Source organism: Lepidothrix coronata, unplaced genomic scaffold, assembly GCF_001604755.1.
Source record: "Lepidothrix coronata isolate B3197 unplaced genomic scaffold, Lepidothrix_coronata-1.0 Scaffold77, whole genome shotgun sequence".
NCBI lineage: Eukaryota > Metazoa > Chordata > Aves > Passeriformes > Pipridae > Lepidothrix > Lepidothrix coronata.
The window spans coordinates 1,579,723-1,607,679 of NW_016690257.1; the positions used below are offsets into that span (position 1 = coordinate 1,579,723).

At 43.6% G+C, this 27,957-nt stretch overlaps 2 protein-coding genes across 13 annotated transcripts in view; one reads left to right on the forward strand and one right to left on the reverse strand.

The window, feature by feature from the left end:
* KATNAL2 (katanin catalytic subunit A1 like 2) overlaps positions 1–3,491 on the reverse strand; it is a 40,188-nt gene extending 36,697 nt beyond the window's left edge. Inside the window, exon 1 of one of the 2 annotated variants that reach the window (XM_017819779.1) lies at positions 3,456–3,491. The gene's annotated coding sequence lies outside the window, so the exon portion shown is untranslated. Of the gene's footprint in view, positions 1–3,033; positions 3,098–3,455 lie in introns of those variants that run through there. The other variant, XM_017819780.1, reaches the window with a different exon arrangement.
* PIAS2 (protein inhibitor of activated STAT 2) lies at positions 174–27,957 on the forward strand. Of its 11 annotated transcripts, none has more exons than XR_001875622.1 (15): positions 175–756; positions 9,018–9,492; positions 12,057–12,141; positions 12,779–12,829; positions 12,936–13,026; positions 15,916–16,050; positions 18,034–18,139; positions 18,731–18,804; positions 19,642–19,802; positions 20,376–20,509; positions 20,936–21,107; positions 23,252–23,391; positions 24,731–24,892; positions 25,224–25,261; positions 25,948–27,957. XR_001875622.1 is itself a non-coding variant. In XM_017819770.1 (15 exons), exons 1-15 carry the CDS (start codon positions 3,505–3,507, stop codon positions 26,152–26,154), a joined length of 1,971 nt encoding a protein of 656 aa, XP_017675259.1. In that variant the 5' UTR covers positions 3,420–3,504; the 3' UTR covers positions 26,155–27,957. The 11 variants fall into 11 exon arrangements, 6 of the variants coding, with proteins under 6 accessions (XP_017675254.1, XP_017675256.1, XP_017675255.1 ...); XR_001875623.1 differs by having other exon boundaries at positions 25,974–26,045; XR_001875624.1 differs by having other exon boundaries at positions 176–756; positions 23,896–24,892; positions 25,948–26,027.

Consider the following 27,957-nt stretch of genomic DNA (forward strand, 5'->3'; position numbering starts at 1 on the left):
TCTTTTCTTTAGACACAGCACACACAGAACAAATCTACTTTCCAGCCAGTTGCTCCAGACTCCCAGCCCTGTTTGCAGTGCACACTCCATTGTCTATTAGCAGCTGGTTCAGAAGCACAGGAGGAGTTTGAGGAGATATAATGTAGATAAGAGTAATTGCTGCATGGCTGGGAACAGCTGTAGACTGATGGTTTTGATTCATTTTGGTTTGTTGGGTTTTTTTTTTAACTTTTTATTTTTAACTGTCTGCAGAGTTTGTGGAAGGCTGGGAGAGTTTGTTTGGATGCTCAGATGTCTTTCAGTAGTTAACACAGCTGGGGGAACAGGCAGTGCTTGTGTTGACATACCATTCATAGTGCTAGAAAGATTACTAGAAAAAGTTGAAAACAGATGGATTGTTTTTCCCTAATAAGCCTCAGTTTAGGGGGCGGGATGCTTAGCACCTATAGGCTGCCTTCTTGCCCCAATTATAGCCTATTGGGGGAAAAAAAATATAAAAAACTCCTGTGATAACCTGTCAGATGGGGTTGTGGACTGAGTGCCTTGGGGAAGGGCAGGTCTCCTGCTCCTCGGATGGCTGCTGATGAGCAGAGTGCTGAGGCCTGCCCTGCAGACCCAGAACAGGAGAGCCCACAGAATGGTTTAGAAGCTGCACCAACACGTCACCAGAGGAAAAGGAGGAGGGGAAACAGGCGATATCGGAAGAGTCAGTGCAAGAAGAAGCATCAGAACTTGGAAGGCTGTCAGAGACTTGAGGTAGGTTTCTTAAAAGTTTGGAGGAAAGGGAAATGTTGGAATGGTTGAAATTTTGGTAAGATGCCCTGGTAACTGGGGAGTGCAAGCCTAGAGTTGATGTGTGTGTGAGGAGTTTTGATAAAAGAGCAGGATTTTTGAAGAAGTAGAGCAAAAGGGGAGACTGATTCTTGTTACTCTAAAAGTAGAAGAGGGAGATTTGAGAGAAATTTCAGTGTAGAGATAATGGAATAGGAGAGGATATGACTGTGGCCTATGCTTTTGTGAAGTAGGGACCCAAGAAAAAACTTGAGGAGGACCAAAAGTATAGTTGTTTTATTTGGTGTTGGGGTGTTTTTTTGGTTTGTGTTTTTCTTTTTTTGTTTTGTTTTGTTTATTTGGGGTTTTTTTGAGGATATGGTTCCAGAAAACAAAATACGATGAAGGAACTCTAAGAAAAAAATTAGGATAAGCTACTATGTAAACTCTTATTCTCTTATGCATGTGAGGTGTTAAAACATAAACTATATTGTTAGCTCTTATCCCAGTGGATATTGAGGATGGGATTAATGAGAATATTGAAAGGTCTGGTTATGAAGTGAGAGGTGAATGTACACGAGAAAAGAAATGCCCGGCTGTGATGTGACCTTGAACATTGTTGTCTCTCCCAGTGTCCTTGCAGGAAGGAACCTGTGGGGATGTGCAAAAAGGACAAGGAGAAAGCTCTGTTCTGCTTGTGTTTTAATGATCTCAGAGAGCCTAACCTACAGCTTGCCCCTTTAGTCTAGTATTGAATTGCAGGGAAAAACAAGCATTTGATGGACTTGGGAGTTGAACTTGTACAACGGTGTGGCAGATGGCATGTTTTATTAGCCTGTGAATTCTTGGTTTTGACTAACAAAAGGGGCTTGGAATTAATAAAGTCCATATGTTTAAACCTTCAAGGAAATGGGTGTCCTATGACCAAGCACAGAACCAGTTTATGCAGAGGACTAGATATCTTTGCCTGTGGTTAAAAATTTTAGCATAGCTAAAGGTTTATTTTGGAGTAGCTGACAGTAAATAAAAAGGAAAGCCTGCTTCAGAGAGCTATTGCAAAATTACCACTAGTAATGGTAATTATTGAGTTTCCTGGTGTCCAGGTCTTGTAGCAGTATTAAGCGTCTGTAGCTGGTGTGTATGGTAGAGACCAGTATCCTCTAGAAAAGCTCAGCTACTTGTTCCCAAAATTGTCTGCCAGCATCCCCCCCCCAGCAGAGCAGCCTGGACCCTTGGCCCACTAGTTACTGTTGTAGTCACTGCTTTGAATCTGTCAATTGTGCTGAAACAGCTGCCTTTTGGTTCATATGGCCAAATATGTCTTGCATTTCAGACCTCCTTTCTCTTCCAGTGTCTCTTCATTTTCTTGTTGGGGTTGGTTGGGCTGCTTGCCCGTTTGTTGGCCAAGTCTTTGCTATTTTTTATTGCAATAAATTGGTTGTTTGGTTTAACGGCCCAGTTGCCAACGAAACTGGATATTGTGACTAGGTAATTATTGTGACTAGATAACAATCTCTGGCTGCTTTTGAAAACAATATTCTCAGCTGCACCTCGATGTTTATTTTTCTGTAAATGTCTCAACATTTCCCTTGCAGCAGGAAACCCATTATCCAGTTTTTGAAGCTTACTGCTGGTGACATTTTCCCTTCATTTTTTATTAATAAAACGTGCTGCATCATCATTATAACACAAATTATGAGAGAGTGCTCTTGATTGGGTGGATAAACTGAGAAAGCTGTAAAATCATAACCTTTCCATTTAATCCACTTCAATCGCAATACCGGGTTATTTTTTATTTATTATTTCCGTGATTTGCTGTTTTTCTTTTTCTTTTTGTAACAGAACAATTCTGTTGAAGAGCTGAGTGTTAATCCTGGAGGGGAGGGAGCACAGCAGGTGTGTCCATTTCTGGGCTCCTCAGTACCAGAAAGACTGGAGAGAGTCCAGTGAAGGGCACAGAGATGATTACGAGTCTCCTCTGATGAGCAGAGTAACTGCAGGAGCTGCACCTGTTTAGTCTAGAAAACTGAGAGGGCATAAGTAATGCCCATAAACATCTCAAAGGTGGGTGTCCGAGCACGGTGCCAGACTTTTCTCAGTGGCGCTCAGCGACAGGATGTGGAGCAGTGGCCGTAAACTACAACACAGGAAGCTTCACCTCAACACGAGGAATAACTTCTTTATATTTAGGGAAGCAGAGCACTGGAACAGCTGCCCAGGGTGGGCGTGGAGTCTCCCTCTCTGGAGACATTCCAAACCCACCTGGATGCCTTCCTGTGTGACCTGCTCCTGGTGACCCTGCTTTGGCGGGCGGGAGGGTGTGGACTGGATGATCTCCAGAGGTCCCTTCCAACCTTAACAATTCTGTGATCCCACCGGGATCACGTCCACGAGGCTGGATTTCCTGCCGCCCCGCAGCTGCCGCAGGAGCCCCGCGGAGTCAGGGCCGGCACCGGCAGGTGTGTCTGCGCCACAGCGGGCCGGTTTCCCTCACGGCTCCCGGTGTGTCTGTGGCCCGCCGGCCCTGTCTCCCCTCATGGCTGCCGCTGTGTTTGTACCGCAGCGGGCCGGTTTCCCCCCAGGGTTCCCGGTACCGCAGCGGGCCGGTTTCCCCGCGGGTCCCCCCGCGTCCCTCCCTCCTCGCCGCCGGCCCGCCCTCCCCGTCACGTGCCGGGGGCGCGCACCGGGTGCACGATGATGGTGGCGGCGGCGTCCGGCGGCGGCGGGTAGAAAATGGCGGATTTCGAGGAGCTGCGGGTGAGGGGGAAGGAGGGGGCGAGAGGCGGCGGCGGGACAAGATGTCGGCGCGGGGGGATCCGCGGCTTCCCTGGGGAGGGACGGAGGGAGCGGGGCCGCCCCGGCCTCCCCGGGGGGCGGCGGGGTCTGCCCGGGGGGACCCTCCCTCTCGGTGCCCGGTTCTCCATCTCCGCCGTGCGGGATGTGCTGCTGCTGCCGCCGCCGCCGGGGGGGTTCTCCCCGCGCCTCCCGACATTTTAGAGCCGCCTCGGCCCTGCCGTGCGGCCCCGGGGCTCGCATGGCGCCTGCCGGGAGCCGAAGGGAAGGCGATGAATAACCCCCGGGTTGCTGAAAATGCTGATAGTTGTGGAATCTATGGGAATCCGTGGACTGCTTTCCCACAGGGAAAGCTGTGCCTGCGGAGCACGGTGTTGGCTTTTCAGACCTGTTTTATCTCCAGTTCACTGTCTTTCGTGTTGTGCTGTAGCAGATTTGTGTGTGTGTATGTGTGTGACCTTTCATTTTTTAAGGTGTGTACACAAAAAGCTGACTGCACAGTTTATATTTTTCCTCCCGTTTCCTGAGCGATCCGCGGGTATCTTTGTTCGGAAGGAGGAGGTTGTTCCTTCTGCAGCATCCGCACCTGCAAAAGTGGAATTCTTCCTGGGAATTCCGCGGGCACGCCAACCCCCCACCTTGTCCCCCCGGCCTAGACTTTGCTACAGAAGGAATAAAATCGGGTTAAATAGGAACCGCTGTGAGCTGGGCTTTAGTTGAGAGGAAGGTCTGAGGGCTGAGCTGATGTTGGTGCGACCAGGAGCGGGAAATGTGCTGCAATCGCCAGAGAATTTCCTACACCGAGGCTTCTTCCAGCACTAACACGGCTGGGGTGCAGCTGAGGAGCTCGCTTGTAAAAATATAATGGGAAGAACTGAGTTTCTTTGTCTGAGGACAACAGCGCTCTGTCTCAGTTTTAGGTTTAGGAATGGTTGGTTCATTTTTTCCTAAGGTAACCTTATGTTGTTTGTTTTTTATTTTTCCCTTTAAACTTGTTTAAACTTGTTTTTGCTCGGTGTCCTCATTCATTCTCAACCCTCATTCCAAGGTGTCTCAAAGGGTTTAGCGAACGCCCCAGTGTAAACTTTGTGGCAGAGGTGACCCTTCTTCTTTTATCTCCTCCTCTTCAGGTTTAAGTTGGAGCTGTGATCCATGTTTCCCAGGGCACTGTGATGGATATCCATAAGTATTGATAGTCTCCTTCTGGGAATTAGATACCTAAATACCTTTGAAATTAACAGATAATTAATAGCAACTCACCTGAGTTGCTTGCCAGAAATAGTATAGGAGGTATGGAGGGGAAAAGGAACTGGGTTTCAGGCTGGCTGCAGGGCTGCCCTTTCATCACTCAAAAGAAGAGGTGCCACTAGTTAAAAAAAAAATTGTCTGAAGACATGTTTTTGATGTTCCCATTCATCCTGTTTGTAAACTGGAGTGCCTATGGGATGAATCTGTTAGCCTGGAGCTTTTCTAAATGTTCAACATACGTTTGATAATAATTCATGGCCTGTTTTGGGAAGGCTCTAGGTATTTTTTTGGAAGAGAATGTAACAGTCTACCTCATGCCTGCAAGGCCTTAGCTGCCTTTTTTTTTTTTTTCATAAAGAGGATACATCAGATACACCTACGGCTTAATGCTTTGGAACAGTATTTCTGCTGATTAATCATGGTTGCTAAAGTTTAGTAATAAGAAACTTCATATGACCTTCAAGTATGAATTTCAGGGGGAAAAATGTTTCTGGAATATAAAAGTGCTTGAATTATGTAGTCTGATTTCCTTCTTTAGAGTTCTGTCAAACTACTCTTTGTGTTCATGGAGAAACATTAAAACTAAAATAGCTTTGGTCTTCTGTGTTAAAAAGGCTTTTTTATTGGGCTGTGCAGCTGTAAAGAACTTCTCTTAAGAGAAAATTGATGGCATTTACACGACACAACTTGAATGTCTAATCTTAATTGAGTGATGTGAAAAGCATGTTAATAACTAGGCTGCAGTCTTCTGCAATATTGCTGGAACCTCAAAAGAAAATAACTTGTTAGGGTTTGTTGGAAGCAATACCTGCCTTGCACCGTAATTATAAATGCTCCAAAGTGTATGTTGTGTCCATAAAACTGTGTTGATGATAAGAGTGTCCACTTTATGTCTGTAAGTGGAGTAAGAAGGTAAAATGTGTACAGAATCATAGATATGTTTGGGTTGGAAGGGACCTTCAAAGACCATCCAGTTCCACTCCCTCTGCCACAGCAAGGACACTTTCCACTATCCCAAGTTGCTCCAACCCCCATCCAGCCTGGCCTTGAATGCTTCCAGGGATCTAGGGACAGCCACAGCTTCTCTGGGCAACCTGTGCCAGGGCCTCACCACCCTTTCAGCCAAGAATTCCTTCTTGATATCCAATCTAACAGTGCTCTCTGGCAGTGGGAAGCCATTCCCCTTGTCCCAAGTCCTTCTTCAGCTCTCTTGGAGCCTGTTTAGACACTGGAAGGAGCTCTAAGGTCTCCATAGAGCATCACCTGGCTGAGCAACATTCTCTGTGTTTGTGCTTGGGATTGCCCCCACCCAGGTGCAGCACCTTGAACTTGGCCTTGTTGAACTTCATGATTTTTGCACATTCTCGCCTCTTTTATTTCAGATTTGTCAGGCAGAATTTGTTGATCAGATGAGGTGTGTTTTCATTTACATGGTGGTTGTTGCCTTAAAGTGAATGTAGAATCAGCTTTAGGGGGGAAATGTTGTAAAAACCAGTGTTTAAATACTTACAGTAAACCTTACCCTTGCAAGACTTATTTCAAAAGCCTGAAATGGACAAAACCATGTGTATTTTTTTATACTCCCAGGCACTTCTAATGTAGGTGTTAATTTAAAATTTTTCTGACCATGGTATTGAATGCAACCTGTGTCTTCTAATAAAAGGGAATCCATCGTGTGGTGAAGTGCTGGTTTGTGGAATTTCCCTGTGAAATGTTAGCTGTTCTGAGGTGTGACTGACTGCACATTTCACCTTGATTAACTTGCAGGAATGCGCAGAAGGCAGCAGGCAGGGTAATAGATGGTATTTTGCAATACATGCTGTTTCCTTAATCTGTGTAAGGGATTATTTTGCTCATTTGCATTCTGATTATGGAATCCAGAATCATACTTACTGCCTGCTTCTGAAATAAAGGAACTGGAGTTGCTATCAAACTTCTGCAGCCATCTACAGAAAAATGCAACATCAAGTTCTCAGTAAATTCTTGAATATCAGTATTTTAACACAGCTTCTCTTTTATGTGTCATAACTATAAACCATTTTTTTTGAATGCTGAAACACTTTTTCCTCACCCTGTTTGACTGAGAGTAAGGAAAAGTAGAAGGGGAATGCCAGGTGGAAACTAAACTTCTCCAACAGTTTGCAAACTCCGTGGAATTCTGTTTCCATCTCCTCTTGTATTATATTATTTTCCTGTTGAAAGAAGTTGCTGGGATGAAATTAAGGTGACATCTGCTGTTGAGCTCTTCAGAAGTTTGGGTGAGCCGCTCAATGCCAAATGCGACTGTTTTCTCTGCCTCCTGTGTCTGTGGTGCATTTATAGACAGGGTGTTGGGGGGAATACTTGTTTCAAGGCTACTGTGTTAGCTCTGATCAAAATATCTGCTTGTTAGAAGCATGAGTATATCCTAACAGGCTACCTGTGAAATTCAGTGTCTGAATTCATGTCTCCTCAACAATGAAGAAAGGGTGTGCCTGATGAGAGTACTGCCATAGTATTTTTAGATGGCTGTTTTGATGTCCACAAATATGTGGCCTTGAAAAGTCACGTCCTGGCTACTTATTCCTGCTATCTTTTAATGGCACAAGAAATGGCCATTGACAGCGGCTGGACACGAGCCCAGGTGTGCCCAGGGGGGCAAGAGGCCAATGGCCCCGGGGCTGTCCCAGCCGTGATGTGGCAGCAGGGCCAGGGCAGTGCCCTCCCTGTGCTGGTACTGCTGAGGCACCTCCAGTGCTGGGGCAGTTCTGGGCCCTCAGACAAGAGAGACATTGAGGGGCTGGAGCGTGTGCAGGGAAGGGAACGGAGCTGGGGAAGGGTCTGGAGCAGCAGGAGCGGCTGAAGGAGCTGGGGGGGCTCATCCTGGAGAAAAGGAGGCTCAGGGGGGACCTTCTGGCTCTGTAACTCCCTGCCAGGAGGGTGGAGCCAGGGGGGATCAGGCTCTGCTGCCAAGGAACAAGGGACAGGATGAGAGGAAATGGCCTCAAGTTGCATTGGGAGGTGGTGATGGTGCTTAGGTTGGATATCTGGGAAAATTTCTTCATGGAAACAATTGTCCAGCCCTGGCAGAGGCTGCCCAAGGCAGTGTTGGAGTCCCCATCCCTGGAGGGATATAAACACTCTGTGGATGTGGCACTTGGGCACATGGGTTAATGGTGGCCTTGGCAGTGCTGGGGAATGGTTGGACTCTGATCTTAGAGGGATTTTCCCACCTTAATGATTCTGTGGTTCTAAGTTCAGTTTTCATCTTACACAATTTGGTGGTCTGTCTTACTGTCAAAACAATTTTCACAATATTAAGGGGGGGGGGATAGAGACCAAACAGCCAGGGGCACAGGGGAAGTTTTGAGTTTTTTGGTGACTGACTCCATGGTTGAGCCATAGTTGTGTTATAACTTCAGTTGAGATCCGATCTATGTTAGAACACGTGGGTGTAAGCTCTGTGTAGTAAGGATTAGGGAAGGCAAAGTCAAAACACCATAGTTCAATCCTCAAAGTCTTCCACAAGTAACCGAGATCTTTGTGTCACGTGTTGCCAGAATGTGATACGAAAAAGACAGGAAGATTTTTGTGACATTTGAAGAATCAATATTGTTGGCTAAACAGTCTGTGTCTATTGTATGATGTATATAGACTGTATACAGTAAGATATAATGTGGCTTTTTAAAAACTCTGCCTTGCTGTGCCATCCTTTCAGCAGTGAAACCTGATGTGCCTGTCTCTGTTCATGCCTGTCTTTAACACTCTGTCCAAAATAAAGGGAATTTCACAACAAACTATGCAGAAATTGAGAAATAAAGTAAGGAAGTGCTTGAAATGTGTTGGAAGACAGGTCACAGTACTGATTCATCTGATTTTGTTGTTGTTGTTGTTTGCTTGTTCCTTGAAGTGAACCAGTTACTTTGTGTTACAGAATGTGCTTCTGCCTGTGAGTTTAAGGTAATGCTGCATGAGTTGCATTAAAGGTTTGTTAGTATTGTTTCACTGTGGAAACAAGTCTTTGAAGTTATTAACTCAGCCAAACTCAACCTGCATCCTGGACACTTTGTTTCTTCATTTTAAACTAGCTGTGCTCTTTTGTTTTGTCAGGGTGTGGGTAGTACCTAAGGTGCGATGATGGAAAGTAGATGCTTCATCATGCTCCTTGAAAAGGCCTCCTTGGGGCACTCTTGGCTCACCTGTGCTTATCTCTCTCTCCCCTCTAGAATATGGTATCAAGTTTTCGTGTTTCTGAACTGCAAGTGTTGCTGGGGTTTGCTGGACGTAACAAAAGTGGGCGCAAACATGACCTCCTGATGAGGGCTCTGCACTTAGTGAAAAGCGGCTGCAGCCCGGCAGTTCAGATCAAAATCCGAGAACTCTATAGGCGACGGTACCCCAGGACGATCGAGGGACTTTCAGATTTATCGGCAATAAAACCTGCGGCTTTCAACTTGGACAGTAGTTCCTCTCCTGTGGAGCCTGACCTGGCTGTTTCTGGCATTCACACACTCCCTTCCACTTCGGTCACGCCTCAGTCTCCTTCCTCGCCTGTCAGGTCCGTGCTCCTCCAAGACACTAAGTCTCACTTTGAGATGCAGCAGCCGTCCCCTCCAATCCCACCCGTTCATCCTGATGTTCAGCTGAAAAGCTTACCTTTCTACGATGTGCTTGATGTGCTCATAAAACCCACGAGTCTAGGTAAGTGTTTACCACCTCTGCAGATGGCTTAATTCGTGAAACAAGTGTTGCTTCTGACAGTACTGAGCCCAGACTTAAATGGCTTTTTGCTCCTGGGGAGAAGTCGCAACACCCTTCCTTTCTCATCTTTACGCTTGCCCTCTCTGCACCACTTGTCCCCAGAAGTGCAAAGCTACACTTCACGGAAAATAGTGCTCTCTTTTGTAAATGTAATATGATTAAAGACCTTTGTCTTTTGAATATTAAATAATAGAGCCAGGTAGTTTAGTTGGAAGGTACCTACAATGGTCATCCAACTGCCTGACTGAAAGTTGAAGAGTAATATTTAAGGGCATTGTCCAAATGCCTTTTAAACACTGACAGGCTTGGGGCATTGACCACCTCTCCAAAAAGCCTGTTCTGATGTTTGATCACGCTCCTGATAAATAAATGCTCCCTAATACCTTGTCTGAACCTCCACTTTTTGGCTGAAAGATTTGGACCTGAAAACTCTGCCTGTTAGAGATGAGGAATAGGTCTGGCCGGGTCAATAGGAAAAGGATTTCAGAGTCTCAGTAACTTACAAGTTGCAACAATGTAAAGAGTGCAAATTGTCTATTTTACCCTTATCTCACTGCAACAATTCTGCAGGCTCTGACATCTGTCACTGAAAGAGATACTTTGTGCTGGGATGTTCAGTGTTGAGCTCAGAGTGCTGAAGGTTTCTTAGCCTGAAGGTTGTTGCCATACTGGATGTTATAACGTGGAGTGGACCTTTGTCTTCCAAATAACCTGAAATCCGGTTTGTCTTCCTCAAGTGCCTCAGTCTTCTATGTTTAATTATTTGGAACTACATTTTCTGTCTTGAAATTCAATGTGGCTTACCTTAAAAGGCAAAAAAAGTTCCCTAACTATTTATTAATAAGCTGTTTGCATCCTATTAAACATTTTATTTTTGAAACTGATCATAAAGCCTTTTAGTCTGTGACTTATATTTCAGTGAGACATATACTGATCGTTGGTCATACTCCAGTACCTAAAGCAGAAAACTTTACTAAGAAATGTTATTTACAGTGCCAGTTGTCACTTCTTTGTGTCTGTTGTGACACCTTATTAGAGGAGGGTTTAATATCTACCTGGGTATTGGTGCAATAGCTGTTTTGGTGTTGGACAGCTCTGGCTTGTGCTGTCATTACCCTTGCAGAGATAACCTGTCAGTGCCACAATGTACTGGGTGAGCACAGAAATCAGATATGAGGAGTAATTGATATGCAAATAATGGGCCCTTCAGATGTTATAGGGATATGGTAAATTGACTGAGAATCATGCTATTTGTGGACTCGTGCAAATTTGGCATCTTTTATTTAATATTTTTATATTTATGTGGATAGCTTGTGTTCCCAGTTAGTAGACCTTGCAACTGGGACATGGAACAAACAGTTTTTGGGTGTTTGGGAATTAAGGATTCAAATAACAAGTAGGTCAGAGAGTTCAGTCCACTTCACTGCAACTCTTTTAATGAGTGTAGGTATTGTTTTGCACTAACATGAGAGCACAAGTGTAGGTGTGTGGTTTTAACCCCCACTTAATTAAATAGCAAAATATTTCTATGGTCTTTTTGACATGTACTCAAGTATTATTTTAAAATATCAAGTGCCTCCTGCGGTGTGTATGTGCATGTTTGCACAGTGTAGCTGTTTGTAACTGTTTGAAGAACTTGATGTGTGTTTGCTCCACCTGGGCTCTATTTCAAGTTTGTCTTCTTTTTTGTGTGTTTTTTCTGGGCATAGAGGTATCTGCTCAATATTGCAGTGTCCAAGGCAGTCCAGCTCTCACAAGTATGCCTGGTTTAGTTGTGCTGTTTTTGCATATGTCCTCCTTGCTGCTTATTTTAAATTGGACATGTCTAGTCTTCCTTTATTTCAGGTCAAGATTTTTAAGTTTTCAAGTTGAAAGAAAGTAGAAAAGTAAAACGTGTGTACTACTGACCTTTAATACTAAAATCTTGCTGCTTCCCATCACTGACAGACAAGTTGGACTCTGATGTGAAAGTTGTAGTTATTTATTTTTTTCACCAGATGCTACTGATGGGTAATTCCAGACACAAAGTCTAGCTGGCTTCTCTGGCACTAGGGATTGTGGTGTCTCCCTCCCTCCCCAAAGGTTTAGTTACCTTTAGCTGTTTCTGAATTTCCCAGCTGCCCATTGATAACTTCTGGTGCACGTTCTCTTCCTGTAGTACGTTACAGAAGTTGTCAGCATCTCTGTGGTCCTCCTTATGTCAGGTATCCAGTGTAATATTTTGTTGTGTGTTTGTTTGAGCCTTCCTCCCTTGGGAGAAAGGATTCTAACACAGTTTACCAAGCTGCTTTAGAAGTGTAACATGATGTTAAGCCATCTGAGTGCAGCTGAATGAGTGATTTGTTCCGTTGCTTTCCTTGTGACAGTTACATACAATTCAACCACAATTTGAGTACATTCAATGACTTATGCCTCATTCCAGGAAAAACTCAATTGCAGACCCTGCTTTAATCAATGACTTTAATCACTGTGGTTCAACCTCTTTTGTGTCTCTCTTTTTCTAGTACAGAGCAGTATTCAGCGATTCCAAGAGAAGTTTTTTATCTTTGCTTTAACGCCTCAGCAAGTCAGAGAGATCTGTATTTCCAGGTAAGAAATGAGTGTGGCATAATGTAAGTACACTTCTGCAAAATTTCAAGAGAAAGTGTGCGGGTTTTTGTTCATTTTGTTCATCATGTGCTCTGTAGATGCAGAGTGATAATCCTCAAGTTATGCTGAGTTTATCTGTCGTGTTTTCTTCAGGAACTACTGTGCATAGAATTTGTGTGCATTTGGGGTAAATCCTACCCCATTAAAGAGTTAACATTGACTGATTTTTAAATAATTGACACTATTTTAGAGGGGTGGAAAGCTTCTCTTCCCTCCATGTTTCCTGTCTGCAGGAATGGAAGACTGCTTTTATCGTTTGTCCCAGGGTTCATGTTGTTGCAAGACCTGTTGGTGTAGACCAAAACAATTCATAGGTGCTTTTTCCTCTCTGGCATCATCAAACTTTATGGCTACTATAAACTCTTGATAGAGGATGCCGATACTGAAGTCCTGCATAACTTAGCAGTAGCCAAACAGAAGTGTCGCTTGTAAAACTTGTTCATAGATCAATAAAAGAAAAATGAGAGCAAAGTTTAGTGATGCTGGGGCAGGTGTACCAGTTCTGTCTGTGTATGACTGGGATATGAGTCCTGCTGTCTTAATGGGTACTTCTCTTTTTTTCTTCTCTTTGTCACAGGGACTTCTTGCCTGGAGGCAGGAGAGATTACACAGTCCAAGTTCAGCTAAGGTACCTTTTCTGTAGTGTTCTCTTAAAACTTCTTAATTGGCTTATGTAACATAAGTGTTTGTGGGGACACTTGAAAATGATGCTTTCTCTTTTTTTGTGTACACAGGTTATGCCTAGCAGAGACAAGCTGCCCTCAAGAAGATAATTATCCTAATAGTTTGTGTATTAAAGTAAATGGGAAGCTTTTTCCATTGCCGGTAAGTGTTTGTATCATTTGTGCCTTCTTGGTGGCTTATGGGGGGGAGGTTGCATTCCTCTGTAATGTTGGCTTTCTAAAATAGTCAAGCTATTAGTCAAATAGTCAAATTCTTCTAATGTTAGGCATGTGGTTTGTACATTTGCTGTATGAGATAGTCCATGCAGTGGCTGTAACATGATTAATAGCAGTAATGGCTAATTGTGTTGTAGCCACCTATAGTGAACCTCATCTGTTGCAGTTAACATAACAGAATATGTCAGGAACAAACCAGTGTCTGCATGGAGAATCCTCCTCATAAGTCCTTAGACTGAGTTTATTTGTGGGTAGCATTTCTTGCTGTGTGGGCAATCTGAGTTTGTGATAGGCTTAAGTTCTTCCTTGTCACAAGGGAATGGCATCACCTTCTTGTGTGCCACTTGTACATTGCCATGCATCTGTTCTGGGTAGAGCAGAGTTAATTATGGGGATGAACAGGCACTTCTTAGGCTTTCCAGCATTTGCTGATACTGGGACAGAACAGTGTTGGCAGTCACACTTGACTGGTGTTTGATGTTGCGGTACATGGGCAGGGTCACCTGCTTGGATATATGCAGAAAGGGAAAAGCACTCTCATTCTCGAAATACCTCTGGAATAGGTTTCTCTGCTCAAGAGAACAGAGAGAAACTCTTACACAACCCACTCAGAAATAGTTCTGGAACCTATAGAAGATGGAAAAAGTCATAGTACAGAGGTGTTTTTCAGCAGTGGGTTTGCAAAGATGCTGGTTGGCAGGAGAAAGTGTGAAACTTCTTTTTCAGAATGCTTGTAACCGTCTTGGTGTGTCAGATGTGTTGTCCTGTACCTTCCCTCCTCCCTTGTGCAGTCATGACTTTTTTTTTTTTTTGTGCCTCTATGCAGCTTAAATGAGACTCTTCAGTTTCTCTTCCCCCTACTTATGTCTTCAGGGTAGAAGAGGGTTTCTTTTGTATGTTTTCTGGTCAGTACTTTTTGCAAGTGCCACTTACGTGAGCATTTTCTCCTTTCTTTGGCAGATTGTCTTAATTTCTTGCAGCAACCAACCAAAAAGAATTGAGTCTGTTGTTATCTTGTGGACATCAGTGTCTTGTTAATACAGTTTACAGTTTTTATAGGAGTTAATATAGTTTACACTCTGCTGTGCTGTGTTGTACTCTCCATTTTGTGCGTAACTTGTCACAGTCATGGCAGAAACTGTAGTCTTGGATTATTGCTTTGCTTTGGATCTAAATCCTGTAGATTCTTCCTGCATGTCATAAGATGATTCTTTCATCTGTTTAGCAGAACTTTAGGTGAGAAAGTGAAAAAAACACTGTTGTCTTGGCAACTTCTTTTCCCCTCCTCCTTCACTTTGAGCTGAATGACAAATACAGTCTCAGTCTGAGTGCTTCTGCAGACATTTTTTAGTTGATGTGGTCACTGTCTGCGTCCTCTCGTGGTTCCTTTCTGTTGCAAGAAGAGTAAGATAACCTCTTTGCCTCAAAGACTGGCATTGTCCATCTCAGTAGTGTTGGTGTTAGGTAAATAATGATACCAGTCTCTGGTGCCAGCTTGCACAGTTCATAAGTGAGCACTGACCTATCTTTCTCTGGTATGGCAGTTCTTGCCTCTGCAGGTGTCTGTACGTTATTCTTGGTCGTCTCCTTGGCTGCAGTCCTTACCAAAAGCTTCATGGAAATGCTGCCAGTGTGCCAATGCTGGTTCAGGTTGTGCCAGCTCATATTAACACAGTGTTTCTTTGTACTCCTACATCTGTGTCCTCCTCTTAGTGTTGGGTCTGAATTAAAAGGAATAAATGTAGAGCTTGCCGTTCTGGTAACAAGGATTTGATACATGTTGCATTACAGCGAGGGCTTCTCCTGTCGAAGTCTCCTGTAGGGAAGTCAAAAGATAAATTGCTTTTCGTCTCAGGGGACCTCCATGGGCCACTGCAGGTTCCTTTCAAAGGCCAAAGTCCAGTAGGGCAGGGCAGGTTGGAAATAGCCAGATAGAAGAGCAGTCTTCTTTCTGTTGATAAATTTCCTGGCTGTAGCAGATGATACCTGCTTTGAATAATATGGTTCTTGGAAGAAACATGGAAGACTTAAGGTCCAAATAATGTTGGCATTGCTTGCCACTGGAGTTGGCAGCCTGACTAAACAGGCCATTCTGGTTGTGAAAGGCAAGCAGAGTGCTCTCAGCTCCTGGAGGATAGGAAGGGAAGGCTTCAAATTTGTTGTAGGAATTTTAGGGTGAATCTGTTCTCAAGAAAAACGTCTGTGGAAGAAAACCTCAACAAAAGCTTCACTGAAATGAGTCACGTGCACTGCAGAGTCTGTCTCTAAAAAAAGAAAAAAATTGGGAAATGTAAGGGAATTTGCATTCTTTTTCTTCTGAAAGCAGGGCAGCTTCACTGTAGGTTGGAGGCAGCAGGGTGAGCACCACTAAAGGCAGTGATTATCCTATGGTCTGCTGGTCTAGGGGGTGGAAGAGGCTGTTTTGTTTTGTTGTTTTGTTTTTGTTTTTTTTGGTTTTTTGTTTGTTTGTTTGGGGTTTTGTGTTTTTTGTTTGTTTGTTTTTTCCTTTTTTTTTTTTTTTTTACTGTTTTTATTTTCAGACTTACCATATTTCAAAGTGACTCCTTTCCCAAGCACTAGTCTGTGAATGCATGAGCTTCTCTGGGTAAAGAAATACACATTTTTCCAGCATATTCTTTCTGGGAGCATTTCTTGTATAAAACAACACTGTCTTGAACTAAATGAAATCTGTCAGTCAGTTCTGTGCAAGACAAAGCTGCAGTCTCTCGTTGGATCCATGCTTCCCATGGATCTGTTTAAAACAAGTCTGTGTCAGCAGACTTGGTAACACATTAATTGTCCTTTCTTCCCACAGGGATATGCTCCTCCACCAAAAAATGGAATTGAACAGAAGCGACCTGGCCGTCCCTTGAATATCACATCTCTAGTTAGGCTGTCGTCAGCAGTGCCAAACCAGATTTCCATTTCCTGGGCTTCTGAAATTGGAAAGGTAACCTGTGTGTTCTGTAGGGTGTGGGAAGTTTGCCTAAATAACCTCTTCTAGCATTCCTGTCCCCCTGCTGCCTGATGTGGCTGGCAAGGCACACACCAGCAAGTGTTTAGTGTTAGGTGGCTGAACTCACCATCAGTGCCAGGAAACAAAGTTTGTTCTAAAACTGTGATAGTTTTCAGTAACACATATAAGATTCACATACAGATGGAAAGACTTCCTTATGGGATTCACATTAGAAAGCTTCCTTTAAGGGTTTGCCTGAAATGCATGTCAAAAATAGCAAATTCTTTTTGTGTAAATAGTAAATCCCCCTGTGGATTTATTACGGAAAGAAAGGGAGAGTGCAAGGAATTTCTGACTTCATCTTAGGTTTAAATAATTGTTGCAACACTCTTTCAGCTCTTGGCAAGTCAAAAACTACTTATTCCTTTATCTCTGACTAGTTGTGTAAATTCTGGATTCAGTTACCCAAGTAGTTTGCTGTTTAAGTTGTTCTTCAAAATCAAATTCTGTGGACTGAAGGCACCGCATGTTTCAAAGTGAGACTCCAGTATAAGCTTTTGTATTAAAATTTTAAAAATAAATTACAGAGAAAGCTAATGTTCATAAAATAAATGAAGAGCAGTGCTGACATCAAAGGGTGATCTTTCTAAAACAGAAGTGGAGGGAAAGATCTAAGTTGTTGCTTCCCAATCAAAGCACAGAATCTTTAGATGACTCCAGTGCTGTGTGTGGTCTTGGCTCTCCTGCTGACTCCTGCTTTCTTTCCCCCCTGTACTGCCAAAGCAGATGACTTGGAATGCTTGGACATCCTCCCTCTTGCCCTGAGAGGTGAAGCGAGTTCTTTGGTTTAAAGTTGGTGCCAGAACTTGTGTAGCAGCCATTGCTTTTCATCCTCAAAGTGAGACCCTGGGGGACAGCGTGGGGTGTCAGCAGCTCATGTGGTGTTGGCATGGACTGGGTTGATAGTGAAGGGCTGCTGAGTGAAGGGGGTGTAAACCCCTCAGAGCTGGGCAGACTTGAGCCTGTAACATCCTCTCTGCAGGTAACAGATGGTTGTTCTTTAAAAAAAAAACAAACAAAAAACCAAAAATCCTTTTTTCTTAGTGGCTTCACGTGCAATTAGATCAATTTATCTGCTTGTCTAGGTAAGAGCTGGTTTTCCCCTACGTGGTAAAGGAAGAGCAGAGCTGTAGGTGTTGTCTAAAATGCCTGTGCAGTACTCAGGCAGTACAGGAGCCAGAGGAAGGTGGCTGGCAGAGAGTGGAAATAAAAGGTCATGGATTGTGCTCATTATACAGATGAAACCATTATTATCCTGCAGCAGTGGGGCTTGCAGACTTTTCATTAGTGACCTCAAAGAGGGAGTGAGCACTGAACAAAAGAAGCTGGCAAGTGGTGTGAGTTAGGGAGGAGTAGGAAATGCCAGGGAGCGGGGCCAGGCTCAGCAGAGTGAACACGGTGTAACAAAGCTGGGCTTAGAAGTGCAGAACAAGCTAAAGAAAAAGTACAAAGAAACTGGGGCACTTCTGTGCCATCTGAAGGTGTACTGTTTGCACCATAAAGACCATATATCTTCTGTCATGTGATCCTTTGAACTCCCCGCTGACACTGGTGAAAAGGGAAGGATTTAGGATACAAATGTAAGGAGTTCCTAAAGACTGTGTGTATGAGATGTGTCATTATCTAATTGATCTTTTCAAGAAAAGAGCCAAGGTTGTCTCTTGGTTGTGGAATTATTTTTCTTAGTTGTCATAACTGGAGTGCGACAGTTGAATTTGATTGGCCAGAGAATTCTGGCACAGCCTTAGTCTTCCACAAAATTGAAGTTGTCTGTCAATGCTTTTAATAACAGTTAAGCAAAAAGTCAGGTTGTTTTTTTTTTTACTGTATGCTACAGCTAGTGTAAATAGTGATCTGTTGACATAGTGGAAGTACTGGATGAAATCAACATTTCACCTTTAATCACTGTCTTTGTAGAGTTACTCCATGTCTGTGTATCTCGTCCGTCAGCTCACTTCAGCTATGCTTTTGCAGAGGTTAAAACTGAAAGGTATCAGAAACCCCGACCATTCCAGAGCACTAAGTAAGTCTCATTAACTTGCCTGTCTGTACTTTTGGAGGGTGGTTGGTGTCTCTCTAGAGCTAAACCTGGTAATACAGAAGGGATTTGCAGCATTTTGAGATGAAAGTTCGTGCCCAGGTTGTCACAGGTTCCCTTTGCTGTTGCTGAGGCATCAAACTTTTTTTAAGTGGGGGTCCCCTGTGCTGGTAGGGATCACACCCAGAGATCCCATCTGAAATGTCCTTATGGGAATGCCATGAGCACCCCTTACTGTGCTGGGCTGTGAGGTACAGGTAAATATCTTAAAATTCTCTTCACTCGTACCTTACTCATCGATAATTGTTTCATTTCTCTCTTCACGTGTTGGGTTGAGTTTGCTCTACTAACCATGTGGCTGTTAGTGCATCTGCAATCAAACAGCATCAGATAATGTTGTGATGCAGTTTGCCAATTGCTGATAAGTAGTGAAGCTGTTGTTTGATATTGCTACAAACTAGTTTCCTAGATGCTTAATTTTTTTAGATGGTTGGAAGAAAGTACATGTACCAGTGAATCAAGATTAGCATTTGAAATAATGATGTCTGTGTGTAACTTCCTACTTTATTTTAATAGTTAAAGAAAAGCTAACTGCAGATCCTGATAGTGAGATTGCTACAACCAGTCTGCGGGTATCTCTGATGTGTCCTGTAAGTATGGCTGGAAATTTACAGATACAGATTTGTATTTTCACCTGTAGTGCAGAATTGGGCTGCTTTTCAGAAGCCCTGTTTTAGAAACCTCACTGGCTTTATATTTTATATTAATGAGCCAGTATAAAGTAGTGGGGAGAAGGCTTCATCTAAAGCACCTGGCTGTAGCAGCAGTCACCCGTCTGTGGTTTAGAACTGTGAATGCCTCAGTTGTGAAGCACTGAGGCAAGTTGCTGCTTGTGCCTGTATAGTGATGTCTGTAGAGGGAGTAACCTTGTATATTGAGGTGTTGAGGCTAATGGGGCAGGCTGGTTTATAATTAAAGGATACAGTAAAAGTAAGTAAAATCCATACCTCCTCATCTTGATGGCTTTACTGCAGCTACTATAGCAAACAAAAAGTTGATCATCTTGTAACAAGGTATTGCTGCCTTGGGGTTTCTGTTCCCAGGCAGAAATTGGTCATTCTGAGTCTTACTAGTACATGGAGCTTGGGAAAATGCCTGAATTTTTCAGTTAAAAGAAAATTGTGAAAGCAGGTACTTCAGTAGGTAATTTATTAAAAATAGGATCCTAGAAATAACATGGTTGTAGGTCCATTGGAAATGTTCCTGACTGTTTTCTGCTTTGGGAAGCCTTTGAATGTAGATTAATTGTTCCTTTAGGAGCATTGTACGTCCTGTGGTGGGGTGGATTTGTTGGCAGCACCCTTATCCCAGGGCACCTCTGTAGGAGCAGGGAGAGCTGTTTCACCCAGTGCCTCTGGATTCATTATTAACCATCCAGGCCTGCTTCTGTCTTCAGTTTTGACACTCTTTAAATGCATCTCCTGCAGCTGGGAAAAATGAGACTGACAATCCCCTGCCGGGCTGTGACTTGCACACACCTGCAATGTTTTGATGCTGCTCTTTATCTTCAAATGAATGAAAAGAAGCCTACCTGGATCTGCCCTGTCTGTGACAAAAAGGCAGCTTATGAGAGCCTAATACTAGATGGGTAAGAGACTGGGTTTGCAGATCACACAGTTTTCATTATGTACTTGACAACTACTTTTGTTCTTGAGGTTTAGCCATTTCATACTGTTTTTTGTCAAAATGCTTTAGTCTGGGAGGAACTGTTAGACTCTTAATTTCTCCTCTCATGTAAAGAACTATGTGAGTTACCTCCTAACTGCATCATGAGCCTCTTGAGCCTCAGTGTATTTCCTCTGGAGAAATCCAAATGTGACATCTAGGGATAGGTCTTCCTTTCACATGTCCCTGTCTCTGAAAGCTGTTAACTTCAAAGTTTAACTCATAAAAAAATTGCCAAACTTGGTTCAAATGGTGATGATTTCTGCTTTTGTATGAAAATCTTTGAATTACGGTAATCTTGGAGTGAAATATGGATAGGTTGGGATAATCTTTTCTGATATCTGCAAAGGCTGTAATTACAGGCTTTCAGGTAAGCAGGAACTAAGGAGAGAGAAGAGTGGGTGGAAGGTGATCATAATTATCTTTTCTGCTGTGTCTCCTTTTCACTTAGAAGAAAAATTTCACTTGGACTCAAAAGGGAAAATTTATTTTTCAGGCTCTTCATGGAAATTCTTAATGAATGTTCAGATGTGGATGAGATCAAATTCCAAGAAGATGGCTCCTGGTGCCCCATGAGGCCAAAAAAAGAAGCTGTGAAAGTCTCAAGTTCTCAATGTACCAAAATAGAAAGTATGTACATCTGGGTACTGATTGCAAACCAGCAAAAAGTCTTGGAGACTTAATTATAGCTTGGATAATGTATGTGGGTGTTGGTGTTTGTTTTGTGGAGGGCTTAGTGCTTCTGACTGTCTTGTAATTTGAACTAAGAAACAAAGAGTGCACTTTTGGGCTTTGTCTTTCCTCTTTATAATAGCAGTTAAGAAAATGAAAAGGTTGGTTTTGCATCCCTTAACTGATAAGTGAAGACGAAAGTTTGTGCTTTAATATACTCAGTGGGACACAGAATGGTCACAGAACAGTTACTGGGCTGTAACGTTCTCTGTAGTGGCCAGGAAGGTGATCTATAAAGCAGGATCTGAGTTCCTGGTTGTGTTGCAAATAGAAACTGCTGATGTCACCAGCCTTTAGAGAACAGTGCTTTATTTTCTTCTTCAGGTTCCAGTGTCGTCAGCAAACCCTGTCCTGTGACAGTGACCAGTGAGGTTAACAAGAAGAAAGTTGACGTTATCGACCTGACAACAGAAAGCTCTTCCGATGAAGAGGAAGATCCTCCTGCCAAAAGGAAGTGCATATTCATGTCTGAAATACAAGGGAGCCCAACCAAAGGGTTTGTCAATTTTAAAGTTAGTTGTTATTCTGTAATGTCTCAGATAAACTGATGTGTGGAGAAATGGACTGGGGATCCAGCTCCACACTTCCAGAGGAGAATTTCTAGGCCTCTCCTTGCAGAAGGTTGTATTGATACGGTAACTTTGTGCAGGCAAAACACTGTTTAATAGTTTTACACTTTACAAAAGACTTGCACTGACTGTTGCTGTGTTTGCAGGGATGTTTCTCCATAGAAAAGGAAGCTGACTAATCTAGTGGACAGTGTTCCCATGAGAAAGTAGATTATGCTGTGTGGAGGAGTTTTGTGCATTCTTGCTAAGTTAGTGTCATCTTAAAGTGTGATCCTTTATCTTGCTGTTTGTTACACCCTTTATCTAATCTGCTCTGGTGCCCAGGGAGCAAGGCTGTGTGGTGTCTTTCATCCAAGGGAGGCACTTTGCTGTTTTGAATCGAGACAACCTTTTCCTCTGTGTCTCTGATAAGCTCTGGAATGTCTTGAACGCTGTTGTTGGCCGTGGTTATCAGTCAGTCCTGCACCTTGCTTGGCACAGCAAACAACTTCCCAAATTCTCTGGCAACTGCTCCATCTTTATAGTCAGGCCTGACTTCAGCACCAGGCTTAACTTTACTGCTGTGCCACCTTTTCTCTGTCCTGATCTGTGCACCTTGGCTCAGGTACTGTTTGTGGCTTCCATACTGTTCTTGCTCGTGGCCTGTGGGGCACTGGAGACCTGCAGGGAGCGAGGGGCACTGGTCAGGCTTGCCAGCACTTGCTGCTCCAAGCTCAGCTTTTAGTAATGGCTCATCAGTTAGTGTTGCTGCATGCATGTCCATGTCTCTCTTATGTCTGGTACTAAAATAGTAGTAAATAACCCCAAACTCCATCTGTTTCGCCAGAAGAAATGAGCAGGTGCTCTGTGTCTCTAGTCCACAAGAATGTGTGTGTGGGCTTAGGTGAACAGAGAGTTGGTCATCTTCAACCACTTTCAGCAGCAATACTGAAATGCTGTTGCTTTTTTGTGAGGACTGTGGAGGAATCCTTCTGCAAGAGACTCTATTTCTTATTTTTACAAGAAAAAATAGCTACAAGTGCATCTCCTAATGAAGTTTCAGAAGGCACCAAGACTTTTTTCCATGCTCCTGTGTTTGACGTGGCTACCTGCAACCGTAATTGTAGGAGGACTGAGTTTTCTTGTCTGTCTATGACCCATGTGTTTTCCTTGCTTTTTGGGTATGGATATGGCATTTTCATTCTTCAAATCCAAGTCAAAGCCAGGCTTTTGGGCAACAGCTTGTCTCCTGTAAACAGTGTTGTCTGCTGGTTTTGGCAAAACCGTGGGGTGTCTTATAGGCAGGTAGGTGAAGTGTGAGAGGTGCTTATGAAGGGAGGGTCTGAGATCCAAGTTTCTGACACCAGAAGCAGCTTAAAGACAGGAGTCCAGGGAGGAAGACATGAGTGGATAACACTCATGGCTGGAGGGAGTGATGTGAAGCAGCTGGGTGCAGGATTCTAGGTGTTTCCACCTGACTTGGAGTTTATGAACTACTTTATTCATGTGGCCTGAGCACCCGTGGTGGTGTCTGTAACAGTGTTGTGAAGAGGTTGGGCAGCAGAGGAAAGGCAGTAAGGTTGGAGCTGGTTGTGTGCTCCTGGAGAGCTAAAGTTAGCTTGGGCTCAGGCTTTGAGTAAGGTGGGCTTATATTTAATTGCCACATGTATAATCTGTGCTCCGGGGGCTGGACAATGGTCAGTCATGCCCCTGGCATGACAGGTTGGCATTGAGGAGGAGTTCTGAGGACAAATCAGACTGAGCACTCCTGACTTTGGCCACCTGCACATCCCTCTGAGTGTGCTCACAGACACCCTTTTCTGTCTTTGTCACCAATGACTCCAGCACTGTACTTTGTTTTAATGCCAGCTTGCTCTTATGTCACAGCTGCTGTTGAGAGCCAAGATACGGTCATGTTATTATGAAGACTGTTATGAAAGAGGAAATTAGAGTGGATACTTTGTAGTGAGTAGCCACGCTGGAGTTGTGTTGTAACCCAGTGACTTGTGAATGAGAGTGCACAGCAGTGTGTGGTTTCCCTTCTGCAACTAACGGCCAGGTTGTTTGTAATTTCCCATGCTGTCTGAAACAGGGTTCTCATGTACCAGCCATCCACTGCCAGAGTGCCCAGCGTGACGACGGTCGATGCTGTTGCAATTCCTCCTTCGTTAACAGAGTACCCAGTACCATTCCATCACCCACCAATATCCAGTATTTCATCGGACTTGCCAGGTAGGTGCTGGATGTTTTTCGTGTGTGTTCTGACAGCATTATTTATTTGAGGGGGCGGGAGGAGGGGGGTAAAAGTTGAAAAATTGATTAACACTTTGTTGGTTTTTTTTCTAATGGAACAAGACTATATGCAGTATTGCTCTGATGTGATGTCTAGACAAGCCCAGTACAGGCTGTTTGCCCAGTTTCAGGTTGCATTTTGCAACAGCAGTGTGACAAACGTTGCTTTTGGGGTACAAATTGGCACTTGGGCACAGCAGCCAGAGACTGCTCTCGCTGTGCTCAGTCAGACTTTGTGTAAACATCCTGTGGTTATGCGCTGTAGAAGTGAGGGAGAGTAGTTGCTTGTTTAAGTTAGTAGAGTTGTGAAGGTGCTGACTCATCCCAGCCCTTGGTATAGATACTCTGCTTGCTGATTGTAGTGGTGCTCTGTCTAGACTGTATGAAAAAGGTTAAGGTGAGCTACAATCTGTGAGCTGACCTCTATTGACTTTCTTTACCTAGACATACCCTAAATGCCTATGATGTATTCTTCAACACTGCTGCTAAATATCAGACAAAAGGTGGGGATACTGATTGTTTTCTATCCTGGCTCCTTGAAAAGAACACTTGTATATAGGGACTCTGGGGGTTCTCTTGGCCGGCTGTAACAAACCCAGAGCCCAGGAAGTGGTGACTTGTGGTGACAGGTGTCACTTTGGCCTCCTGTACTTCCCCTCTCCCTGCTCCATTGCCTGTTTCCATGCCTCCCCTGCAACATCTCTGGGTTTTTTCCTCTTCTTTCAGCACCAGTTTGGCAATGAGATGGATATCATTCCCCTTGTTTCTCTGTCCATTTTGGCTCCCTTACTGCTCCCTCCCTCCACTTCTCCCTTGTTATGAAATCAGTTGTCTTCTCAAATTGGTTAGGAGAGTAAACTGAGAGAATGGAAGTCTAGAACTGTTGTCCATCTGTGTCAACAGAAGTTCTAGAATGTGCATGAACAAAAGAAGCTGTCAATTCTGTAAATGCAACTGAGCTTTAAATCTCCTTCAAAATTTCTCTCTAATGGAGAAGAGGAGGAGAGATGTCACTGGCCAGAACAGACGTGGAGGTGAGGGGAGAGGGAGGGAGTAAGTCGATCATTTCTTTCTGTTGACATAGCAAACACAAGGCCAATATTTAGAAACAAAACAAAAAAATGTGGTAATTTCTCATTGGTTTCATAATTCTAAACATCTTGCCCTAAATGCTTACACGCTAATGGTGTTTAAGATGGACGCTAGTTGTCACTGCTCTTAGAGGATATACTTTGAACTACTTGTAGTTTCCTCTTCTTCGTTCCTTTTATTTGTCTAGACACAAAACGGGGATGATATTAGAAATGTTTCCTTATTGGCTGCCCGTGGGTGGAGGAAGAGACCTGCTGCTTGTTTTTGGACTTGTGCATGTTGTGACTTTACTTCATTCCAGCATCTTTAATGTGATGACACTCTTCATGTCCCAGTTTGGCCAAGTCAGGTACAATATGCAGTGAAACTTGCATTATGAACCAACAGCTCCAAACGGCAACCTCCATCTAAGCAACCACATTGAACCACCCTGCAATATCCAGTGAATAATACATCATTGTCATCCTCATTCTTAAAAAGAACCACTTGTACTAGATAACTTGTTTTGCTGCTGCCTGAAGTAGTCATTGAGAGTGGTGTCACAGTGGTATATTCCATTTAGAAGCTGTGTATCAATTGCAAAATCTGTTCTACAACCACAAAAAAAAAAAATTCCTTAAATTTGTTGTGTGTGAATAAAAGAGAGACTTATCAATTTATTATCCTTCTCTTCCTCCTAGGTCTGGATTTTCTTTCGCTAATCCCAGTTGATTCACAGGTAAGTTTCTGAACCGCTGTGGCGTTAATTTCCAAGTCTGATTTTTGTGACATTCTACTCCAATAATTATCAGGGTGCTGTTGTCATCCAAACCATGTTTGCAGTCCACTTGCTTGGACCTAACCACAGCCCAGGAAAATCTGGTTTCCCAGTGAGAGCCAGTAATGTAGGTGCACTGAAGAGGGTTCAGTTTAGCCTTACTATGATAAATCCAGGCCTGGAAACTCGCTCCTTACTGGCGGTTTGCCTTTCTAAACCAAGTACATGCTCAGCACTAACTTGAATACAGCCAGGGTGGTGAGGCCCTGGCACAGAGAAGCTGTGGCTTCCCCATCCCTGGAAGTGTCCAAGGCCAGGTTGGACAGGGCTTGGAGCAACCTGGAATAGTGGAACGTGTCCATGCCTGTGGCAGGGCAGTGGAACAAGATGAGCTTTAAGGTCCCTTTCAACCCAAACCATTCTGGGATTCTTTGAAAAGCAGAAAGGGGAGGATAGTGGGGAAGTGCTTGTGTATGCCATCCCCGCTTGCTTACTCTCTTTGCACAAGTCTGGTTCTTGCTGTGCACACCTTCATGGTGTTCCACTAGAAACGTGTCTGGTGCTTGTTGTAGGGAAGATGTATCTTCAGAGAATACATTTCCCTCGTGCAGTTAGTCTCTTCATTCTTCATTGTTTGTTTCAAGCAGTACTGTCCTCCTATGTTTTTGGATAGTCTCACCTCAACCTTAACAAGCAGCACGCCTGGCAGCATCATCACCTCAGCCAGCCACCAGGAGAGCAGCACGCTCGTTAGCTCCTCGGGCAGGGCCGAGCCCGAGGCCGGGGTGATAACCAGCAGCAGCAGCAGCAGCGCTCCTGACATCATCTCCCTGGACATCATCTCCCTGGACTGACTCTCCGGGCAGCACTGGACTCCCGCAGGCATTGCACAGAGCTGCAGCTCCTCCCTCTGGAACTCCAGCGTCATCACCCCGGAGGTCATCCTGGTGTTTATTTCGAAAGGATTTCCCTTCTGGAAAGGGGGGTAAATTTGTTGATGCCAGGAGACAGAAGCGATAGGTTGGATGGTTGGTTTTGGGTTTGTTTTTTTTTTTTTTTCCCCTGCTCATTAAGTAGCTGGTGTAGAAAAGGCCCTTGGAGAACATGTGTTTATGATTTTGGTTTGTTCTGGGAGCACTGCCTTTTTCTTGCTAGGTGGATTCCATAAATGTTTTCTTAATTTGGTTGTAAGAAACAGCAATAATGTAAAAATTAATAAGGTTGTGGTTTTTTTTTTTTAATAAATAAAGGAACTTAATCACTCTAGAACAACAACCTGGATAAAGGTGCAGAAGTGTATGAGTTAGTGAATTCTTAATATTTTCACTTGGGCCTGTAATAAACTTCATTAAGACAATGAAGCTTTGAAATAGCCATGATGTGTTGTTTGTCTTGTTCCCCACCTCCCCCTTACCTGGGGATATATAAGAAACCTCTGTAAATGGGATTGTTTGGGGGGGTTTTTTCCTAATTTCATGTCTTTCTCAAATGCAACAAAATCCTAGTCTGTGACTTCTTCCTCTTTTGTGTTCTTTGGGCTGGGAAGGGGACAGACTATCTATGCAAACCCTGCATCACACAGTCTCTGTGCTACCATGTCGGAATCAGGACACATCCCCACCACAAAAACTCCAACTATGCAGTTGAGAGTCCAGTTGCTTTCTGTGCCAGCTGTAAGGAGATAAAATGGGAATTAGTTTCTCAAGTGCAGATGTATTTGCAAGGATTTCTTGCTCATGGTTTCTGTCACTTCAGTAACTGCTGTATCCCACATGGGAATACTGCACTTAGACTGTGGGGGAGGCTTGGCTTTTTGGAAGGCAGAAGCCATAGATGCACAATGTCCCCACCTAATTGGAATTATGTGTTTAGGGCTCAATGATGCTTTGTCCCATGTTTCCTGGCCTCCTGATTGTTGCTTTTCTACTTCAAAGGGAACAATTTCCTCCTGTTTTACTCCTCCAAGTGTGCTGCTTTGTTCGTGTGTGTGCAGTGTCTGCCATACACCTGGGGATAACCTCAGCAGTACTGTATGTGGAAGAGGTTACAGACTAGGAAAAACAAGTCATTTCCATAGAGCTGGAATAATGGTATTGTCTATGTATGCTGACATAGCAGCTTTTCCAAGTGGTGTGTTTCTGTTGAATAAGTGTATTTGAGATTATTCCTTCCCTAATGTGAAGGTTTCACTTTTTTTCCTAATTTTATGTTCCTCTTTCGTTATTTCTTTAATTGGATGTCTGGTGCTTTTTGCTCTCCATTGCTGTTACAGTATTGAACGAAGTACATGGATGAGAAATATTGAAGCAGAATGTTTTGTAACTCTTGTCTGCCCTGTACTCCCACCTTTAATGCTGCATTACTGTTCCTTATTGCCTTTTTTGTATGATATTTCACAGCAGTCTTGAGTTCACATGTTGGTCTTAATAGTGCATCTAGTCTTTTTTTCTTCTCCTTATCTGTTTAATTTTTTGTACCTGTTAAGGATCAGTTTTTAGCATGATTTATTTCCTATAAAACCATGCTTCTCAGGAAGTTTTTCCTGATGGCCTGCAGCAGATCAGTGCTTTCTGCATCACCATTGCACAGTGACTTGACCTGTAAGTAGAGTGTGGAGAGGGGCTCCAAAATAAAGCATTTAAAACTGGTCTTTGTTG